This window comes from Myotis nattereri (assembly GCF_964212035.1).
Source record: "Myotis nattereri genome assembly, chromosome: 6".
NCBI classification, from domain to species: domain Eukaryota; kingdom Metazoa; phylum Chordata; class Mammalia; order Chiroptera; family Vespertilionidae; genus Myotis; species Myotis nattereri.
In genome coordinates this window covers 18,535,111-18,556,729 of record NC_138081.1, presented here as the reverse complement: position 1 = coordinate 18,556,729, position 21,619 = coordinate 18,535,111, and the positions used below count along the sequence as shown (strand labels likewise).

Genomic DNA, 21,619 nt, shown 5'->3' with positions numbered 1-21,619 from the left:
GGTTAGATTTGGGGGTGATACAATTTTCCATCCTCTTTGAGGCTCTCACCACAAGAGCATTAAGGAAAATGCTGATTAGGTATCTGAGCAACTGGAGTGGGACCCCTGGGAAAGTCAGCTGGAGTTTAGGCAGCTATATTCCTTTCCCAGACACCCCAGAAAATGGATATTTCCTGGAAAGGAAGGTGATCATTAGGTTATTTATACCTTGGATCATCTTAATGAATGTCTGACTGCCGGTTTAGGCCTGATTTTTTTTTTTTTTTTTAAGATTCTTCATTGATTTTTAGAGAGGAAGAGAGAGAGAGAAACATTGATATGAGAGGGTAACATGGATGGGGCTGCCTCCTACATGCCCTCCCCACCTGCCACTCTGGGGATCGAGCCAGAAACCTCGGCATGTGCCCTGACCTGGAATGGAACTTGCAACCCTTCAGTGCATGGGATGACACCCAAACAACTGAGCCACACTGGCCAGGGCAAGCCTGATTTTTTTTTTTTCTTTGACACCCAGGATAATTGATCACACTCTTGAGGCATTGAGAAAATTCCATAAAAGTGAAACACTGAAGAGAAAGTATTGAGTGACGGGACGTCGAAGGGCGAACATTGAGCTCAAAAAGTCATATTGTTCTGGAATTCTGTGGAAGCTTTGTGGTTTTAAGAGATGGACAGTGGATTCTGTCTGCCTTTCTCTGTGAAGCCAGCACCTGTTATGTACCCTCACTGTCACTTTGATCATTTTACAGATATAGCACACTAATAGAAACAGTCTAGTATATATATATATATATATATATATATATATATATATATATATATATGGGCTTATAGTTTCTCTTAAAAAATAAACTTAGCAGTGGGGGAGAAAGAAAAGTGTACTCATACAAATAGACGTTGGTTGAATTAAGTGGGCTAGTTGATTCCTAGTGAAAACTTTGTTCATTCCCTCACTGACTTCAAGAAATATTTATTGAGCACCTACCATGTTCCAGGCACTAACTACAGAGCAGTGTGATTAAGACAGGCAGGGCTCTGTTCTCACGGAGTTCACATTCTAGAATTGAGGGATGAGCAGGTAAAGTCTGTTAGTACTGCAAGCTTTGAAGAAAAAGAAACAGTGCTGTGGTAGATATCGTGGTGTGTGTGTGTGTGTGTGTGTGTGAGAGTGAGAGAGAGAGAAAGAGATGGGAGGGGCTGGGCTTCTTGAATTGAGTTTTGAGGAGAAGCTTTTCTGAGAGATGGCCTTTAGATGAGTCCCCAGAAGATGGGCAGACAGTTTCTGTGGATGGAACCACAAGTGCACAGTCCTGGGAACAAGTTTGGCATGTTCCAGGCACAGTTGGAAGGAAGGCAGTGTGGCTAGAGTGAGGAGGGAGAAGGAGAACCAGAAGAAAGGAGTGAGGGTGAGGGGCAGGAGCCAGGTCCTGCAGAGCCTCCTCGGCTGAGGTAAGCGCTCTGGGCTTTACAAGCAGAAAGAAGCCAGAAGCGGAGGCATGGCAAGATAGTTACATTTTTTCAGGGGTAACTCTGAGTGCTATGTGAAGAATGGGTAACAGGGAGAAAGGAGACCAGCTCTGGGTTTTTATTGGTAGCAATCTAGTGGAGGGTGGAAGCAGTAGGTGGGCAGAAGATATTTTTAGAGGTAGAGTGGGAAGTTAATGTTTCTCAAATTTCCCGTCTACGCAATGGGGGATGACATTGCTATATTTTGTAAAAACAAACACACTAGTGAATATGCTCTTAAGGGTAATATAAGAGTTTATTACTATCACTAGAAGCCCGGTGCATGAAATTTGTGCATGGGAGAGGGGTGGCCCTCAGCCCGGCCTGCACCCTCTCCAATCTGGGACCCCTCGGTGGATGTCCAACTGCCGGTTTAGGCCTGTGGAATCAGGCCTGAACTGGCAGTCGGACATCCCTCTCACAATCCAGGACCACTGACTCCTAACTGCTTGCCTGCCTGCCTGATTGGCCCTAACTGCTCTGCCTGCCAGGTTGATCACCCCCTAACTGCTCCCCTGCTGACCTGATCGCACCCCCAACTGCCCTCCCCTGCCGGCCTGGTCACCCCACGCAACCTGCTGTTCAGTTGTTTGGTCACCTCTCACTAACCCCCCTGCCAGCCTTGTCGCCCCACACAGCCTTCTGTTCTGTTGTTACTGTTACTGTGACAGCATCCCAGACAATTTGCATATTCCTCTATTATTAGTATAGATTATTTGCTAATATTGTGTTACTTTGAATTCCCTGTGCATAATTTTCAAAATTTTTATAATAAATGTCAATGCTTTTTAAATGTATCTTATTCTTTCCAAATAATGTAACTTATTATGCATAAAAAGTGTTCTGCTCTGTTCCGAGTATTGGGAACCCTTACCTAAGAGCTACCTATAACACACACCGTCATAGCCCTGGTTTGTGTGGTTCAGGAGGTTGGGCATGGTCTTGTGCACCAAAGGGTTGACCTTTGGATACTGAGGTTGAGGGCTCGATCCTCAATAGGGGTCATGCAGGAGGCAGCTGATGGATAGTATGCTCTCACATTGATGTTTCTCTCTTCTCCCTTCCTCTCTAAAAATCAATAGAAAATTTTAAAAAACAGCAACAACATCATCATAAAATGCTGTAATATTAATGTTAAACTGATAGCCATCCTACTTTTAGAAGTTGAAAGTGTTTAGGTAAAATTCAAAATAGAGTATTTGAAGCTTGGAATTGGAAGAAAAAAATACAGAAAAGAGTTAGCAGCTTTGCCTTTGTCCCGAATACTGCTGTGCACAGATATCTGTTGGGCAAAGGTCTCTTGATAATTGAAAACCTATACGGGCCTGCAGGATTTCTGGAGAGCACTGTGAACCAGAGTTGAATAGGATTGTTTCCCTTAGTGAGGCATTCTCTCTCAAAGGAAGCTCTTGAACGTTCCCTAGTTGATCACTGACAAAGAGGGCCAGGGAAGAGTTTCAATGTTGTTTACGGGCAAGGGTTGTGATGATATCAGCAACAGGGCACCTACTACCACAATGAGGCAACCCTATTTCTCTTTCCTGCCTCATTTTGACATGCAATTCACTAGAATGAGATGTTTCTGTTTACAAGCAAATGGAAGGCTTTCCTCAATTACATGGTGTGCAGGGAAAGACTCGGCTTTTAGGAACTTAATTGTCTCTTGGTTACCTTCACTCGCCCGGGCCCATTCATTATTTATTGGTCAGTGGTTCTGAATTTCAGTTCAAAGTGGCCAGTCTGGTGATTCAAATTGCAGATAAAAAAGTGACAGTAATTCTGGGATCTGTACGAGTTCCTTCCTGTGGTAATTACCACCCTCATCTCTTCGGAATGATGGTGGTTGGGGGCATTTTTAAGGAAGAGGTTCATGTTCTGCTTGGAGGCCTCTCATCTGTTCTGTTGAGTTACATGTTTTGAAATGAAATGCTGAATTAGCTGCTATCCTTTATAAATCAGTAGATTGTACATATGAATATAGTCTTCCAGCTTTTCTTGAAAAATAAACTAGGAGGCCTGGTGACACGGAGCTACTGAAGAGTGGTGTGACTCCCTTTCTGATGGTCCCATTTGCCACAGTCCCCACCAGTGGTTTTTCTGTTACACAGGTCCTGTTTAACTCATCTACGTTGCCTGCCTGCCCGCATAGTCTTCTGATCTTAACCCTCAGGTTCATGGTTCTCTAGTCTATCTGTTCCACTTTCATCCTCATCCAATGCAGGAATCCCTTCTCAGGATCTTTGCTGGTAGTCCCCAGACCTGTGCTTAAGCTGCTCCTCTAATAAAGAGAATATGGTAATTGTTGCAAGGCTTCTTCTGACCAAGTTCTACAATCTGGATCCCAGTAGAACAAATCCTTGTCCATAAGTTTGCAGCTGTCATGTACTCTCTGGTTTCCCCCCTGAGTAAAGATCCCTGGTTCCTTCATCTCCTCATGTGACTTTCTGCCTTGTTCCCTCAACAGTCTAGTTATTGTTGGGTTATTGTTCTCTTGACTCAGTTTTTTATTTTTATTTTTATTATTAATGTCCCTAAAACCCCAACACTTGCATAAGAAGGGCTTTAACTGGTATGGGATGTCCCAGTATGCTTCCAGCATAGCATCAAACTGCTCAGCGATCTTAGAAAAACGCTTAGCGTCTGCGGCTTTTAAGCTGGACAGGGCGCCAGACATCTGGATATTTGCAAACTGGATGCAGACGAGTCCCCATTTAAAAAATGTAAGTAGAATTGGTCCATTTCATTTGAGTTGCAGCATTTAGGTACTTGGACTTACAAACAGCCGTTTTATTACCGCAATAGGGAACTGCTTATTTTGCTTTCTTGACCTTTATGGTGTTTCTTAGGTTGTGAAATGATTTCACAAGAGTTGTGTCTACTTCCCAAGATAAGAGGCATTAGATCCTTTTGCAGAAGGCACTTAGATGGTCTACATCTGAGATAATGTCCAGACTAAGTTTTATTCCGTAGCTCACATGGTAGAGAAAAATAATATTGATAGAGTAGGTTTTTTCTCTTTCCTACTTTCAATATTAACAAGTACAAAGTAAGGGCATTTTTGTCAATGCTTTTAAAAGGAGTCATTTCTTAGATCAAGTTGGAACCTCAGAGTCCAGCCACACGCATGCACCCCTCACTTTTTCAGCACCTGGCGGGGACCAGTTAGCAGTGTCTGAATTCTCCTCATGACAGAGAACTCTCTGCATTGCAAGGTATACATCGCAAATGGCCTGATTGATAAAAAGTTCTTCCTTGTATTGATCAGGCATCTGCCTCCCTGTCGCCTGTTTCAGAATGAAATAAATATTTTGTTTCACCGGCATCCCTTAGACCAGGGTTTCTCAATCTCAACATCACTGGCATTTCTCGTGGGGGCTGTCCTGCTGTAGGATGGTTACCAGTATCTCTGGCCAGACCCCATCAGATGCCAGTAGCACCCACTCCCAGTTGTGACAATCAAAAATGTCTCCAGACTTTGCCAAGTATCTTTGGAAAGCAAAACTGCTCCAGTTGAGCATCACTACTATAGGATGATGTTCGAGCTGCCTTGGGCCTGTTTCATAAGGAAATATTGTTTCCTTATCAAGCAAGAGTATAAGTTGATTTAAAAATATTATTATAGAGAAATGTATGTGAGGTCCTTTACATCTAATTAAGAGCAGGAGTTTCCATAATATGAAACTGTGTCTGATCAGGGGAGGAAATGCATGTAAAGTTACAGAAATTTGGACTTTCAGAGTTACACCTTTCTGTAATTTTTGAATTTGTAAACAACAAATATGTAATGTTACATGTTAAATAACAACAAAAGATACTATGATAGAAAAGTAGTAATAAATTGCTTAGAAATCAGGGCTGCAAGATTGACAGTCTCCTGCCTTCACCCTATTGTGAAACAACCAAAGCAGAAGATTTTATCTTTTTAATCATTCAGTTTGGTACGGGGTCAATTGTGAGATTTAAGAAATCCCTTTCATTGGCTTTAGTCAAAAGTAAATTGGTTTGTTATTTGCTCTCTGATCTCATTCTGTAACTTTCTATGCTCTGTATTCATTTTCTATTGCAACTATAACAATTGATCACAAGTTTATTGGCTTAAGGCAACACAAATTTATCTTACAGTTCTGTTAGATGTCTAAAATGGCCTCAATGGGCTAAAATGTATGTGTTTTCCGGCAGCTGCATTCCTTTCCAGAGCCTCCTCACCTTCTCCAGAAAGGCCACTCATATGCTTTGGTTCATGGCCCCACTCTTCCATCCTCAAAGCCAGCAATAGTGGGTTGAGTTTTCTCTCATGTGATCACTCTGACTTCCTCTTCTGCCTCTCTCTTCCACTTTTAAGGGCCTTTGTGATTATATTGGGCCCACCTGGATAGTCAGGATAATCTCTCTAAGTTCAACTAATTAGCAACCCTAATTCCATCTGGGACCTTAATTTCCCTTCGCCATGTAACATAACATATTCACAGGTACTGGAGATTAGGGTGTGGACTCTTTTTGCGGGGGGCGGGGGAAGCGGGTGGAGTAGTCTCATTATTCTGCCTGTCATATCCTCCATTCCAAAAGTTAATCAGAAAGAATTTGACAAAGAGATCACTTGTGAAAGAGCATTTTCTTTCTCTTCACCGGTAACAGAAGACTTAAGGCCCATTCCCTAATCTGTTGCCAGAAGTGGGTTTTGCATAGACTTAGTATTCATTAGCTCTTGACAGACATTCTGGTCTTGAGAATGGACATTTTACCTACTGTTTTGGTTTATCTTTTATTTCAAAAGGGACATGAAGCCTATGATGAGAATTGAATAGTGACCGACAAATGGGGGGAAACAGGATTTGCAGAGGTCATGGTAGTGCATACGGAGATCTCAGCTGAGAATTGAGGAGCACATAGGAAACCGTGGTTTCAGTGGTAGATACAAAGGCCATAGACGAAAGGCAAAAGGGTATCTACTTCTAAATTGGTTGAAATAGGACATGTTCTCTGACCTCTCATTTAAAGATCTTCTTGACCTTCCAGGATGGTATTTTATCTAGTGGTCAAGGAGCCAAAATTAAAAAAATTATTTTCCACCTTTAGTATTTAAATCATTATTGATTTTTTAAAAATAGATATTCTCATTGATTTAATATTGTGGAAAAGAGAACAGTAGAGGGGAAGATAAAAAATTACCTTTAGTTTTTAACTATGCAAAACTCTCTAAAGAAGATAAACTTTTAAAATATTTGCTATTTATTTGTTTTGTTTCTTCTTATTCTTTTTGTCTCCTCTTCTTTTATGTATCTGGGATCACGGATAATTCTCTTAAATCTTTACACAGCATTTTACTAAATATTAAACATAAACACTTTTCATGGTCATACAAACACTCCTTAAATATCCTCTTAAAATGATTTTTTATTAGTAGAGCAATACATTATATTGTAAAATATATAAAACATAGTGGAGAAACACCCATAATTCCATCACCCTTATTATATTAATGTCTTTTTAGTATGAATTTTTCCATGGCAATTTTATATCTTTTTCCAAATAAAATTGCATTGTAAACAGTTTCCTAAATCATAAAGAATTACTTTGTAATTATCACATAAATAACAATAAAATCCCATTGCTATTCTCTTATTGTTTAACATCTGTATGGTTTCCATGTGTGTATGTGTGTGTGTTGGCTCTTATAAATAGAGTTGGAATAAACTCCATGGTGCACTACATTTTTAGGGTCTTACTTCCATGCATATAAGATGTTTTTGTGTGCTGATCTCAGAAATGTTATGTAAAGGTCAAAGGATATGAGCAATCGAAGGGTTCCCAAATTGCCTTCCAAAAAATCAGTAAACCCATTTATACTTCCACTAGAATTGCTGACTTTGCTTTGGTAAATTCTGCATTGGTAAAGAACAGATTAACCACTTTGTGAAGTATATGATTGTCTAACCACTATTCTGTACACCTGAAACTAATACAAAATAATATCAAATGTAAACTGTAATTGAAAAAATCTAAAAAAATGGGTAAGTTCTGTGTTCTGGATTTAGGGTTACCAGTTATTGCTCTCTGTGGCCAGCTAGAAAATTTTGTATTGGCTGGTGGTGGGAATAATGGGCTTTCATAGGTTATGATAATGAAGGCTGTATATCAAGAGTTTTAGTGTTGTCACCTTGGACTCATCAGTTCTAAATGTCCAAAATAAATATTAGTCTTTTCAGGGTCCTGGTTCTCAAATATGAATGCATTTCTAGCTAGCTCATTTTCTGTGGAAAGATTGCTTTGAGAGTTAAGACTTTTTATGAATTATTCCTCTGTGTTCAGAGTTAGAATCCCTGTGGTCATTCTCTCAGATCTCAATGACCATCTGAAGATGAAAGACTCCAGTGTCCAGGGAGGATGGGCACTCGTGGCCATACAGAGTAGTTCTTTGTTCATAAAAGCAAGAAGCACTGTTTTCATTTTAACAACATGGGAAACGTTTGCACATGTTCCCCAAAATGTTACTTATAATAAAATCACACAAAATAAAAAAATAGCATATATAAGAAATAAAGCTAGAGAAGTGCTACAAATACTATAGTGTACTCATCCTCTATATGTAATTCAAGATAAAGACAACACTAGGGCCCTAACTGGTTTGGCTCAGTGGATAGAGCGTTGGCCTGCTGACTGAAGAGTCCCAGGTTCAATTCCGGTCAAGGGCATGTACCTTGGTTGCAGGCACATCCCCAGTGGGGAGTGTGCAGGAGGCAGCTGATCGATGTTTCTCTCTCATCGATGTTTCTAACTATCTCTCTCCCTTCCTCTCTGTAAAAAATCAATAAAATATATTTTTTTAAAAAAGACAACACTAGGCATATATTAATTAGACTAATTCATTTGTAGATTTTTCTCATTGAAACCAGAGGAAGGTATTATTAAGGGCCTGCTAGGCACATCATAGAACTGTGAGAAATATAAAAAGAAGAAAGATATTGGACATTTCTCAGGAGCATTTTCAATCTATTTGGGGAAAGAAAATGGACAAGAAAATATTTTAAATGTTTAAAAGTGACATGAATTAAATGCAGCGTAATGATATGGATGAGCATGGTCTGTGGGTGCTGAGGAGGCACTGGGGGAAGAAGCTGATGGTGCCCTTGACTCTGGAAGGACGAGGCTGAAGCCTGGGTCCAAGAGCTGGTTATAAGGAGGAGGGGCAACCTGTGCTTCAAAACTGAACCGAAGGCAAAGAGAAGATGTTCTCTGTTTTCCTCTGAGAAGGATGTTTTCAGATCTTCATTTGTAAGGAATAGGAAAACGGGGAGAGAGGTGAGCTAGAGTGTAAAGAGGGGGCTGCCATGAAATCACGAGGCACAAGCTGAGCTGATCGGAGACTGTGGGCACACCTGTGAGCCCAGTGAGCAGGTGAGGCTCCGGACCTCGCTACTGACCTCCCACCGTACACATGCACACACATACACATGTCATTGGACTAAGGACACACGCAGACTCCCTTCTGCAGACATTCATTGTCCCTCTGGTGAGGGAAAGGCCCTCAGTGCTGGGCGCAGTGGGAGAATGACCTGTGGGGCAAGGGTCCACACTCAGATGTGCTGCGTGTAAGGGTCGTTGTGTTCTGGCTCCTGCTCTTGCCTCCAACCTCCTTCCTCCCAACACCCATCTCCTAACGTCTCCTACCACCCCTCTTACTGATTCCCAGCCTGCATCCTTGTGTCCTTTCTGTGAAACGTCTTCCTTCTTCTTCCCATCAAGCCAAGTCAGTCAGCTAAGGCTCCTTTTCAGAGACATCTCCAGTGTGACCTCTTCTAGGAAGGCTTTCCATACCTTCCAGCACTGCCCACCCCAGAACTCACCATCCTCCTTTGTACCCACATTGAAGTCACATCTATCCAAACATCTCAAACTCCAAGTTGCATTTAAAAAACTGATGGCTCTCTCCGTGCTTCCTCAGCACTTAGCCAAAGCAGAATTAAGACCTATAGAAGGTTCAAGTACCACAAATACTGTAGTATACTCATCCTCTGTTTGTAATTCAAGGTAAAGACAACACTAGGCCAACATAAAATTCATGCATATTGATTAGACTAATTCATTTGTAGATTTTTCTAATTGAAATATTCTAAGTAAATTCATCGAGACTGAACTTTCCCCAAAGTTTTGGAGCCCTTGCTTCATTGTTTTCCTGCATGGGGTTCAGTGTGTTTATCATATAAGCCCGCAGTATATTTAGCACTCAGTACTTGGTACATGGATGCTGCTTAGTAAATGCTTGAATGGATAGACAGACGGTTAGGTTAGTGGATGGTCTTGCGCATAGGCTGTTGTGGTAGAATATACTGTGCACAAAAGTAAACACCCTGCCCTAACTGGTTTGGCTCAGTGGATAGGGTATCAGCCTGTGGACTGAAGGATCCTGGGTTTGATTCCGCTCAAGGGCATATGCCTGGGTTGTGGGCTCAATCCCCAGTAGGGGGCATGCAGGAGGCAGCCAATCAATGATCCTCTCTCATCATTGATGTTTCTATCTCTCTCTCTCTCTCTCCCCCTTCCTCTCTGAAATCAATAAAAATAATTTCTACTCAAGTAATTCATGTACATTGTTGAAAATTTTTAAAGTACATGTAAAAAAGTATAAAATAAAATCACGTATAATTTCACCACTCAAATAATAACCACTGAGAACATTCTGGCTTAATATCCATCTATATTTCCCCCCTATTTGTGTATAACTGTATATATTTAAGTAAAAATGAGCGCATGCTAACTGATAGTCTTTTCTCATTGACCTCGGAGGGCTGGGTTTGTGGATCGAGCCTCTGAAACCTGTCAATCACAGGAGCCAGCCAAGTTCTCAAAGCCTCAGTGTTTTTAACTGTAAAATGAAGGTAATGCTACCTGTTCAACTCTATTCCTTGTTGGGAGGTCCAGAGATTACATAAAGTACCTCGCCAGACAGTGCTGGCACAGAGTAGGTGGTCAATAAAAAAGTAATTTATGCCTCATATCACCTGTTATTTATTTTTTTATTGATTGATTATTTTATTTTTATTTTTCACCTACAGTTGACGTACAATAGTATATTAGTTTCAGGTGTACAACATTTGTATAACTTACTAGCATTTATATAATTTACAAAGTGATCACTCTGAAGTTTAGTACCCATCTGACATCATCATATCACCTCTTAAAATTTCTGTTAGTTTGCAACCTCAGGAGCTTCTGAGGTGGAATATGAAACCAGGCCCCATACATACAGAAGGCAGGGAGAGACCGCAGAGGGACGCAGACCACTCTAGGAGGGTAAGTGGCGGTTTAATAAGCAAGGGAATTTACCTACTCAGCTTGTCTTCAGCAGCCACAAGTTGAGTAGATTTCAGCACCCGCCCACAAGAACCTTAAAGTTTCTTGTCATCCTAATAACCACAAACCACTAATTAGAGGCTTTAGTTGGGTTTAGGCACGTGTACTGTCCAGATGGTTTCAACCACACATTATTATCTCAAGGCTGTGTCCTTGGGCAGCTTCTAACATGAGGAAGGCAAGCAGAACGCACATTCCCAGAATAGGAGAGGCAGGGAGGAGCCTGGGTTGAGCCTGAGGGTCAACAGGAAGGAGGTCTTGTCCTCTCCGTGATCTTCTCCAACAACTTACCTAAACAGTAATCGAATTTGTATTCAGAAGGTCTAAGTTACTGTCAAAATACTTCTTTGCTTATCTTTAAGAGTTCTGCTAATATTAAAGCACAACTAAACCAAGATCAACTGGGAAACCAATCCCTGTGTCTCCTCTTAGATGCCCGTGACTTGTCAATCAGGAGCATTTGTTGGTTCTGAAACCTGAAAGGTCGTGTTCCTTCTGCCTGTCACTACCAGAACCAATGAGTAGAGATGAGGATTGATTCTTTATGAGCGCTTTATTCAGATGGCTGGCGACCTGAACAGACCACAGTTATATACCCTAAAAGACCATGGTTATGTACCCTCTTTCATCTCATCTCGAGTCGACCTTTTTTATAAGGACACGAAAAGTGTAGGTAAAAGGCATTTGGGATTCAGGAGAAATTAGGTAAGCGGTTTGTAATTCAGGGAAAAGGTTCATCAGATAAAAGCTGCAGTCCAGCCATTTGATTTCCCTTCATCTGCCGCCTGGTGATCCTTTATCTGCGTCCTGGGTGGCTGACATTCTCTCCCTGGAGCTCAATGGCTCAGATACCATCTTGAACACCTGGGGCACAAAGGTCGAATTGCTTGCGGATGTCCTGGAGTCTTGGTAGGTCCAGTCATACATTTCTGTTCCTGGAACAACAGCCTTCTACGTGCATTAATCACCAAGCCTATTAACTGTATAACGAAAGCTAAACATTTTAACCTCTTGAGTTCCCCATCATTTCTTCCAGAAGCATGCTTCATCAAGTCCTCTTCCTGGTCCGAAGAGTTCTCATTCAGGATTTTAGAAAACATAAAACTGATTGAGAAAATGCTCAAAATATACGCAAAAGACTGACATCAAAATTGTCTTATGTCTTCTTCAGCCTTTTGACACAGCATCAGTAATTTAGTTTCAAAAGGACTTCTTATCTAGAACTGCCCCTTTCACTCAAACCTCCTGAGAGAGGACTGGCTTCTGGTTCCCCAGAGTTAAAGAAAACTTTCTTTCAGAAAAGAGCAATTGTCCCATTTTTGCTTGCCTTATGAGCACAGGTGGCATTCTAAGAACAAAACTATTTGCTCTGAGGTTCCCCCTTTTCTCCCCACCCACCATAAGTATTGTCTATTACCTATCTCCTCCCTCAAACACAGAAGTTACCTCACAAACCATACTCTGAATCATTCAAGCTCTTCATGTAGGACACAGCACAGCCTCACTCGCTCTTGTCTGGAGCTTGGCAGCCACACGGTGCTGGGCACCAGGGTGGATTCTGCTCCTGGAATCTGATCCGAAGGACATGAAAAGTCCTCTTTTCTTCAAAATATTTCACTCCAACAGCATGTGGTTTTTGTCTTTAGAGTAAATTTCCTGAGCTTTGATGTCTCCAGGAGACCTTGGTTAAAAGAAAGGGCAGTTATTTGGAAGTTATTGAGAAAAGGCCCGTGAGTATACCAGTACCTCTGGGCAGCCAAGTGTAAGGAGCTGGCAATGGGGAACATTTGGTAAGTTTTGGCGAGGCAGGCCATGGTGGTAAACCAGAAGGGGTGCCCAGGCATTACCAGGGCACTAACAGCCTAAAGAGAGGAAGAAGGGCAGTGGACACAAAGTTCCCAGGGAATGTAGGGAAAATGCTAATTATAGTGCTGATCCCATGCTTAGAGAAGTTACAGCCCTCAATGAAACCCATAAGATCTTTTCAGCAGAACCACCTAAGGACAAAGTATATGATGACCAACAAGTGACTTCAGCCAGCAATGACTAAGTCTTTCTATTCCTCTCTCAATGTCTTGTCTTCTGTTTGTTAACATTTATTGAGCAACTACCTACCCAGAAGCGATGGGCATGCTAGGAATGCAAAGTGCATGTGCTAATGTTTACAGGTAGCTACATGCAAAAACACTGTTTTACATATATTTATCATTGACCCCTGGGTAAATGTTATCATCATCCTCAGCCCCACTTAGCAGGTCAGGGAATAAGGCACAGAAGGTTTCCATAGTTATAGGCGGTCACACTGGTGGCAAGGCTGGGATTCAGACCCAAGCAGTTGGGCTCTTGGCTCTAAAGCCCAAGCACTTGACCACTCCCCACTTCAGTGGCATATTGAGAAGTCACTGCCTGGTGTGAAGTAATCTGGAAACTGTCAAAAACAAGACGGGATCCGTCATTCTCATTCAAGAAGCATTTCCTAGTGGTTATTATACACTGAGCCCTTTGTTAAGAAAAAGGCAAATGAGACCAATCCCTGCCCTGGAGGAGCTCCCAGGTGAAGCAATGCCGTGGACAGCATTGCAGGAGACATAAAAAGTGCCTGCGTGGAGGTGTGCACAGGAAGCTGCCCCAGCAAAGGAGAGGCAGTCTTCTGAGCTGCTGGAGGCCCCGTGGTCTGACTACCTAGACAGATGCGCCTCTGCGTGGTGACATGGGAAGTGTCTTCTCCTTAGGCTCTTGAGGAGTCAGGCCCGGCGTGGATCTCCATTCCTGACTTCAGGGAAGCTTTGGTGATGGTTGTCTACTGTTTTGGGCACAGTCCTGGCCTTTTTTCCATCTGGCAAAGCACACCAGAGGCAGTGGGAGAAGGCAATTTAGTGGCGCTGGGAAGGTGGAGGGAGGACAGGGATCCCCTTTGGGTCCTTCTCCCTCTCGGTAGACTGGGGTGGAAGGAGGAAGACCTGCCACAGCCCTGCCCACGCCAGAGGCTCACTGTGGGCCTCAGGCAGGTTGCATGGCCCTTCTGTGTGTGATTGATCTCCATCCCCCAAACTGGAAAACAGGGGTGCTAACATTTGCTTCTGTTCTCTCATGCCCACTAGATCTTTATTTCCACTAAGTCTTGTAAACTGTCTGCTTAGCATTCATTGTGATTATCTGAAAGCCTCTTTTCCTGGGGGATTTTGAAGTAAAAAAAACATATCACCCCCATGTTGAATAAGTAGGACAGGGAGAGCCAGATACCATGTGATTTCACTTATACGTGAAATCCAATAAACAAAATAAATGAACAGACAGAACAGAAACAAACTCATAGATACAGAGAACAAACTGATGATTGCCTGATGGGAGGAGTGAAGAGGGGATGGGTGAGAAAGATGAAGGGATTAAGAAGTACACATTGACAGCTATGAAATAATCATGGGAATGTGAAGTACAGCATTGGGAATGTAGTCAATAGGGGTGATACTAGATTTATTGGGGTGATCACTTCATAAGTTACATAAATGTCTAACCACTATGTTGTACACTTGAAACTAATATAATACTGTGTGTCAACTGGAATTGAAAAATAAAAAATTTAAAAATATAATGAAATAGTCTAAGCATGCAAAAAAAAAATATTTTTATCCCAAACATAGTGACTGACACACAGGCACTCTTAAAATTGAGTAAATAAAATCATAAACAATTGAATGAATGAATGAATGAGTCAGCTAATCACTAGATCATTCAGAGGATGAGATCAGATAGCACATGTGGCAGGGTGATGAAAAACTCGCAACAATTAGTACTTGTTATTCCATTGCAGCAGTTTCTAAACACTTTATCTTAGGACTGGCTGTGCCAAAATCCCTAGAGAGCGAAATGCAGACGGCTGGCCTGCCTTCTGAAGGTTCTGAGTCAGTAGGTCTGGGGTGGGGCTCGGGAATCAGTACGTTCAAAGTTCCCCCAAGAGCATTTGTAGCATGGGTGGGGTCAGATTGGGAACTCTAGTGCGCCTTTCACCTGGCCTTAAGTGTCCCCTGCTGCACTCTGAGGACCAAAGGTGATGGCCGTGGCGCTGGTCTGGGAGGAAACACGGGGAGGGCTGAGCACCCAGTCCTGCTTGGAGGATTTGGGGGAGCCCTGCCAGCAACCGGCTGTCTCTAGTTCTTCCTGAGGTTACTGACAGGGAAGATGTGATGAATACTAAGTCACTGTGGGTAAGCTGACCTTTGGGTCATGAGATGTTCCTGAAAATCACTGCTGATCTCCTTATGTACTCACTTTGTCTTCCTTTTTTCTTGTTTTCATCCCCGGTGATTTTCCAAATGGGATGAATGACACTCTTATTCAGTTATAGGCTATAAGCATCACGGATGGAATTTTCTAAAGTCTTCTGCTCATGACTCTGTAAATACTTTCCGTGGATGATGTTATCTGGTGGAAAACCAAGTTGTGACAGTAGACAGAGGGTGGTGGTGGGAGCTGGCCAGCAGACAGCCTGACTTTAGTTCAACTTCTCTTGTTTACTTGGGAAACTCAGTAGCTATTTCCCCAGATTCAGACATAGTACTCTGCAGCTTTCTAACATGTTGCTCTAAATATATATCAGGGCGAAACAATGAGACAGGGTCTCATCTCTCTGGGGAACAACTTCTAACTCTTTGTTAAGTCATCTTCTCAGTCCAAGAAGTTCCTGAAACCTTAGCATTATTAAATGAAATGTTGTATTTATTAACTTAGAATATTGTAGTTTTCAACTGAGCAGTAATTGAGCTACACAGAGTTGGTCTACTGTGGTTAAAGCAGGGACTGAGACATTCTGAGTTCAAGCCTTGATGGTTGATTAGAACAAATTAATTCAGCTCTCCTTGTTTCAGTGTCCTCATCAGTAGAATGGGGATAATTAAACCTCCCCCACAGACTGTTTTGATCATGATTGAATAAGATAACATGCCAGAAACTGTGCAGAATGCTTGGGACATAAGAAGCCTTCAAATGTCAGCAGCACTGTTATTCAGTTAGTGAACAAACTTTACAGGAAGAACAACTAAGTGCCATCTACCTATATATATATAAAAGCCTAAATGACTGAACGACCAATCGACTGGTCACTATGACACGCACTGACCACCAGGGGGCAGATGCTGAATGCAGGAGCTGCCCCCTGGTGGTCAGTGTGCTCCTACAGTAGGAGCGCTGCTCAGCTGACCAATGGGTGCCGATGCAGGGCTCATGGCTGGTGAGCACTGCTGTGGCGGTGCGAACCTCTTCCGATTGGGACTGACTGGACACGAGACCACAGCAGGCACAGCAGGGCCGGGATGAGCCCTCTGGCAGGCAGGAGCGGTAGGTGTTGGACTGCCGGTTTTGGCCCAGTCCCTGCAGGCCATGACAAGGGACCCCACCAGTGCACAAATCCATGCACTGGGACTTTAGTTTTAAAGTAAAAACACATAGTATAGTCTATTTCCTACTCATGAAAGGCCGTGTGATTGGCAGGGGCCCTTCTCTCTTTGTGACAGGGACCCAGGTTTCCTCTATCTTGAGAACCACATATGGCTTCTGAATCAGGGACAGGAAGGGGTGGAGAAGACATACCGACTCTTAGTGGTTCCAATGGCAAATAGACCACTTCCATTCAAATTCCCATTTGTCAGAAATCAGTCCAGTGGCCCCACCCAGCCACAAACAAGACCAGGAAGTGTAGGGGACCACACAGCTACTCAGGAACACAGCTACTCACTGATCCTGTGTGCCACACACTGGTCTACATTTATATGTTTCTGCAGAATAACTATGCCAACTAGCAATTAGCACTAGTCTAGGGCCTGGGAATACAACAGGAAAAAAATATAACCAGTCAAAATTCCATACCCTCACAGGACTGAATTTCTAGTAGAGAAAGAGGATTAACAAAAATGTCTAGACCATATTAGTTGGTGATAAATATTATAGAGAAAATAAAGCTCAGGGACAGGGATAGGACATGTATTAATGTGGAGAAGAGGGGTGGGTTGTAGTTTTAAATTGATCAGGGAAAGCCTCACTGAGAAGGTAACAGGGAAGCAGAAACTAAGGGTGAGGGAGACAGTCATTTGGATATCAGGCCAAAGAGCCTTCCTGGAGGAAGGGACACATGTGAAGATCCCACGGCCAGACAGGGAGTGCCTGATATACTTGCTGAATGGCAAGGAAGCCAGTGTGGTTGCAGTGAGCATGCAAAAGGGGCTGGGGTAAGTTTGGGGCTCTATAGAGTACAGGCTGCGTAGAACCTTCTAGGTGACTAGGTCTGTGGGTTTTGTTCTGTGTGATATAAAGCCATTTGGGAGTTTTGAGCAGAGGAGTGATCAATCTGGCTGCACGGGGATAAGGGTAAAGGCAGGGAGACCAGTTAGAGGTTATTGCCAAAGTTCAAGTGAGAAATGGCAATGGCTTGGACCATTTCCATCACCTCAGAAAAATGAGGGGAGAAATTTTAAAGGGGAAAGGTGATGCACGAATATGAGATAGTTATTAGCAAATAAGGTCTTAGCATGAACTCAGTAGTAATATAATTTATCATTACCATGAGTCTGATATTCTATTCGATGGAACATTTATTCAACACCAATGGCACTGGGCCTGCTATTAGGCACTGGAGACAGGAAGGAGGCCTTCAGTGTAGCAGGATTATAGAGATAACAACAAATATGTCAACACCAAACACAACCACAGCTGTAGCAATATAATCATTCTATATTTATGATGGGACTATTAGCCTGCACTTATTGAATATTTTCTATGTGATAGACATGCCTATGGATATTATTATTATGAAATATATTATAATCATTATATGTGGATGTTCTCCTTTGTAATCAAACTAGACTTCTACACAGTTAGAGAACTAGTGGCTAAAAACCTAATATAACAGCCTGAAAGTATTGTTTTTGTGCTCTATAAACAGATTGTGAAGGATTTTTGCCTCCCTAGTATCTACCAAAAGTCCATTCCAGAAAATGCATGTGCCATTTTTTTTCCAAGTGTCTTCTTCGCTTTTCTATATAATAAAAACTCAGTGGTCATAACGCCGTAACAACCAAAGACCAGTCACCAGGAGGTGCATTGATGGGTCCTGCGGTGGTGCCGGCAGGACTTGACACTGGGTCCCGCAGCATGCCAGATCTAGGTCTCCTGCGATTTCGCATGCTGGGCCTCTAGTAATTTATAAAGTCATATTACTAGTATCTAATAACAATGATTTGTCAGCCTATTTAAATCTCTTTATTGCATGTTTTGTTTTGTTTTTTTTTCTTTTAATAATCTGCCTTGAAGAAGGTTAAGCTGAAACCACTGCTCAGCTTCCGAGATGTTGCCACCCAAATTGCATGCGCTCTTCTGCCTCTGCAGCTGCCTCACCCTGGTTCATCCTTTTGACTGGCAAGATGTAAAGCCTGTTGTCCATGTTAAACCAGAAGGTAAGAGGTACATTTATCAAGGTTTGTGCCACTGACCTGTTGCCAGGCTCACAGTGGCCTCAGAGAAGTTGGCCTGTAAGCAAATTTGATTAGGAAGATGCTCATGGAGGCCCTCTGTTCTCCTGGGGTATGGGATAGGACCTCCTTGTCTCTTCATTCCAAGCACCTGTCTTCAGATATGATGCCTGCAGGACAGAACCAGACAAACCAGAAGCTCAGCTTGCAGTCCCCATGGAGAACTCCCTCACTTCCCTGACCCACTCCCACTCCAACATAGTAACCCAGATCCCCTGGAGCTCACTCAGGAGCAACCTCAAAACCTGCCACTACGCAGGGGAGAAGAGGCAGGTGTCACGCTCAACAGCTGTAGTCCTGGTAATGGTGATGTGAGAGTGGCAATTTAGGGTGTGGGGATCCAGAGGGAAATAATCTTTTCTACCTAATGACAGGGAGAAGTAGGTGCTAAGGAGCCCCAGATGAGAATGGACTGCATCACTTGCTCTTTCTTACCTTGTGGTGGGAGGGAAGGAGAGGCGAGGAAGGAACAGACAAGCCCAGGAAGTGAGGCCAGAGTGGGACAGGCATCTCTAGACACATACATCTCCCATCACTAAGAAGGGACTTTATTTCAAAGAGATTGCCTCTGGAGCTTTGTGCTTTCCTGCTAACCCCAGAGGGTTGTGATCCATGAATTCCTTTATCCAACCTCCTCAGATAATGAGCAGTGTGGGTGGCTTCTGAATGGTGTCCTAATATCTGTACCCACAGACCTGTGCACCTGGATAGATATGGTCCCTCTGTATCAAGTTATTCAGGCTTGGTGGTGACTCATTGCTGTAGCATTTGCAAAAGGCTTTTAATAACCCAGTACCTTATAGATAAATTTCACCCTACGTCATAGTTGGGGCAATGAATGCATCAGTAGGAGAGGGACTTCACCTTACATCTACATTTGCATAGGAAATGGCACAGTATCTCACAGGTCCATTCATTCAACAACATCTATCAGGAAACTGAAGCATCAGCAATACATTGGTGACTATGCTAATGAGTTTGTAGTCAAGTTCGAGGAGTCTACAGCCTAATTAAGTTAATTTCCCCATTATCACTCATGTTTGAAAATGACTGGAGAGCTGTTATTGGACTGGCAGAAGCTGGAGACACTGCTTTATTCATCTCTATAGTTCCAGCATTGAGCCCAATGCCCCTCTCACTCTAAATGCTCAAGAATGAATGCACAAACATTTTTTTAAATTATTAGAAATAGCTTATTAAATAAAAGATTAAAAGATGATTATATTCGTACTAAACAAATGCATAGGAAATACAATTATGCAGGTAAAAGGTTTATAAGTTTAGGCTAAAGATAGTTTATTTGCTAATAGAGGACATAAAGCCATGTAAGAGAATGCAATGTCCTTAGCATGTACACAATCTATCTCCAAACCCAGGAATGGATATCAGAAGTACTTAAAAATGAATCCCACCAGAAATGTGTAATCGGATTAATAACATACCAAGCTTTCCAATCTTTTAGGAAAATAAAGTTGAAGAGAAATAGGAAGTGACATAAATCTGAACCACAAAATTATGTCATCTAGAGAGTGGCCATCAACCTGACAATCGTCTTCCCTGCCTTTTTCTTCATGACGAGTCCTGATAGGTGGGTAGAGAACAGGAAATCCAAGACCAGGTTAGCTGAAGGCTGGTTTTAAAGAACCAGGGCACTCCTAGATGATTGAAAAAGGTTCCCAAGGCACAGGTGGAATTGAGATCTCCCAGGGAGAACCTTGTTCATCTGGAACCTTCCCACGGTTCTAAAACTGAACTCCCAATTCCAGAGGTAATGCCTCCAAGGCAGCTGTGGGTTCATCACCAAACTCTGTGAGCCAGAGTTCTTGCCCTCACCCCTTGTGCAGTCACACCATGGCTGCCCGTGGGCGGGGCACAGCAGAACGCAGGGCAGCTGTGGCCTACCCCACCATTCTCTGGACCTGACATCTCCTTATTACACCACAGAGCATGGCTCAGTAGACAGTCTTAAATGGGAACATGCCTTTTGTAATTCTAAATCCACCCTAAAATTTTAGCTTACAGGTATGTGTGTTTTTAAAAAATCTCTTAGGAAATGCCTTGGATTTTTAATTTGCCTCAGGTGGGTATAGTATGGTTTAGCTTAGGGCAGCTAAAATTCCTCTAATGGATTGAATTTGGGTAGCCAGAGTTAACTAAGTCTAGATAAGGGACAGATAATATTGGTCTTCTACCCATTATATGTTAGGTACTTGACTTACGTATCTTAACCAGCATCCTTATAATTGTAGACTGGTCAAGTACTTTATCCCCACTTTACATGAGAGAGGGAGTAAGTTGCCTAGTCCAGAGCATCATAGTTTACAAGAGGTACAGTTGGAATTCAAAATAGGATCGCCCAACTGCAAGACCCAGGGTCCATCTCACCCCCGGCCTTCCTTAGAACTGTCTGCTGCTATTTGACTGTGAATTGCTGACCCACGGTGGTCTGGTACCTTAGGCCAGTGCTTCTTCAACTTTAATAGGCACATCTTTTCTGGTTTAGTAGAATTGGGGTGAGGCCTGAGATCCTGTGGTTCTAAGCTCCCAAGTGATGCTAATGATTCTGGTACATGGACCAACTTTGAGTAGCAAGGCTTTATGTATCTAAAGGCTCATTTCCAGCATGTGCTTCACAATTACTCACCGAAGTGGAGGATATACATGGGCTTCTAATTACGTCTCAAACTCTTTCTGGGTGATTCCCTAAGATATTAATGAAGGTGCCATTCCTTACCTAGTTCTAGGTATCTTAGTGGCAGAGGGAGAATGTGATGGAAAGCATGAAGGTGTCTCTCTAGCGGAGTAATCAACTCACAGTCCACCAGAGGGAAAGGAGTGGGCAAGCTGAATCTAGAAAAGTAACAGTTGGAATATACTGATATTTGGATTCAGAGTCTTGAAATTACATATTGATTGGGCTTTAGAAAGGAGAAGAACAGATGAAATGAAACTGAGGTGTGTTGAAAGGTTTTGACATCAGAAAGAAAGTTTCAAGAGTGGGAGGGTAAGAGAATGAATACAATAAAGCATTTGAGGGAAATGACAGACCAGTGGCAGTGAAAAAGCTTACTTCAGCTCATTTTCACAAATATTTATCGAGCACTGACCATGTAGATCTGAGGATACCAAAACATGGATACAGCTCTTAAGAAATAGCCCACTATGGGAGACTGAGTGTGCAAACACGTAATTTTAATATAATATGATATGAAGAATGCTAAAAACATATACAGGGAATTGAT

The 21,619-nt window shown here is 42.5% G+C and overlaps 1 protein-coding gene across 3 annotated transcripts in view; it reads left to right on the top strand.

The window, feature by feature from the left end:
- PLA2G7 (phospholipase A2 group VII) overlaps positions 1-21,619 on the top strand; it is a 37,517-nt gene that overhangs the window by 1,990 nt on the left and 13,908 nt on the right. The window contains exon 2 of one of the 3 annotated variants that reach the window (XM_081094902.1): positions 18,160-18,302. The exons of 1 other annotated variant lie outside the window; for it this stretch is intronic. In XM_081094902.1, coding sequence (XP_080951028.1) covers positions 18,194-18,302 — 109 coding nt within the window. In that variant the 5' untranslated portion in view covers positions 18,160-18,193. The remainder of the gene's footprint in view (positions 1-18,159; positions 18,303-21,619) is intronic. One more of the 3 variants, XM_081094903.1, reaches the window with a different exon arrangement.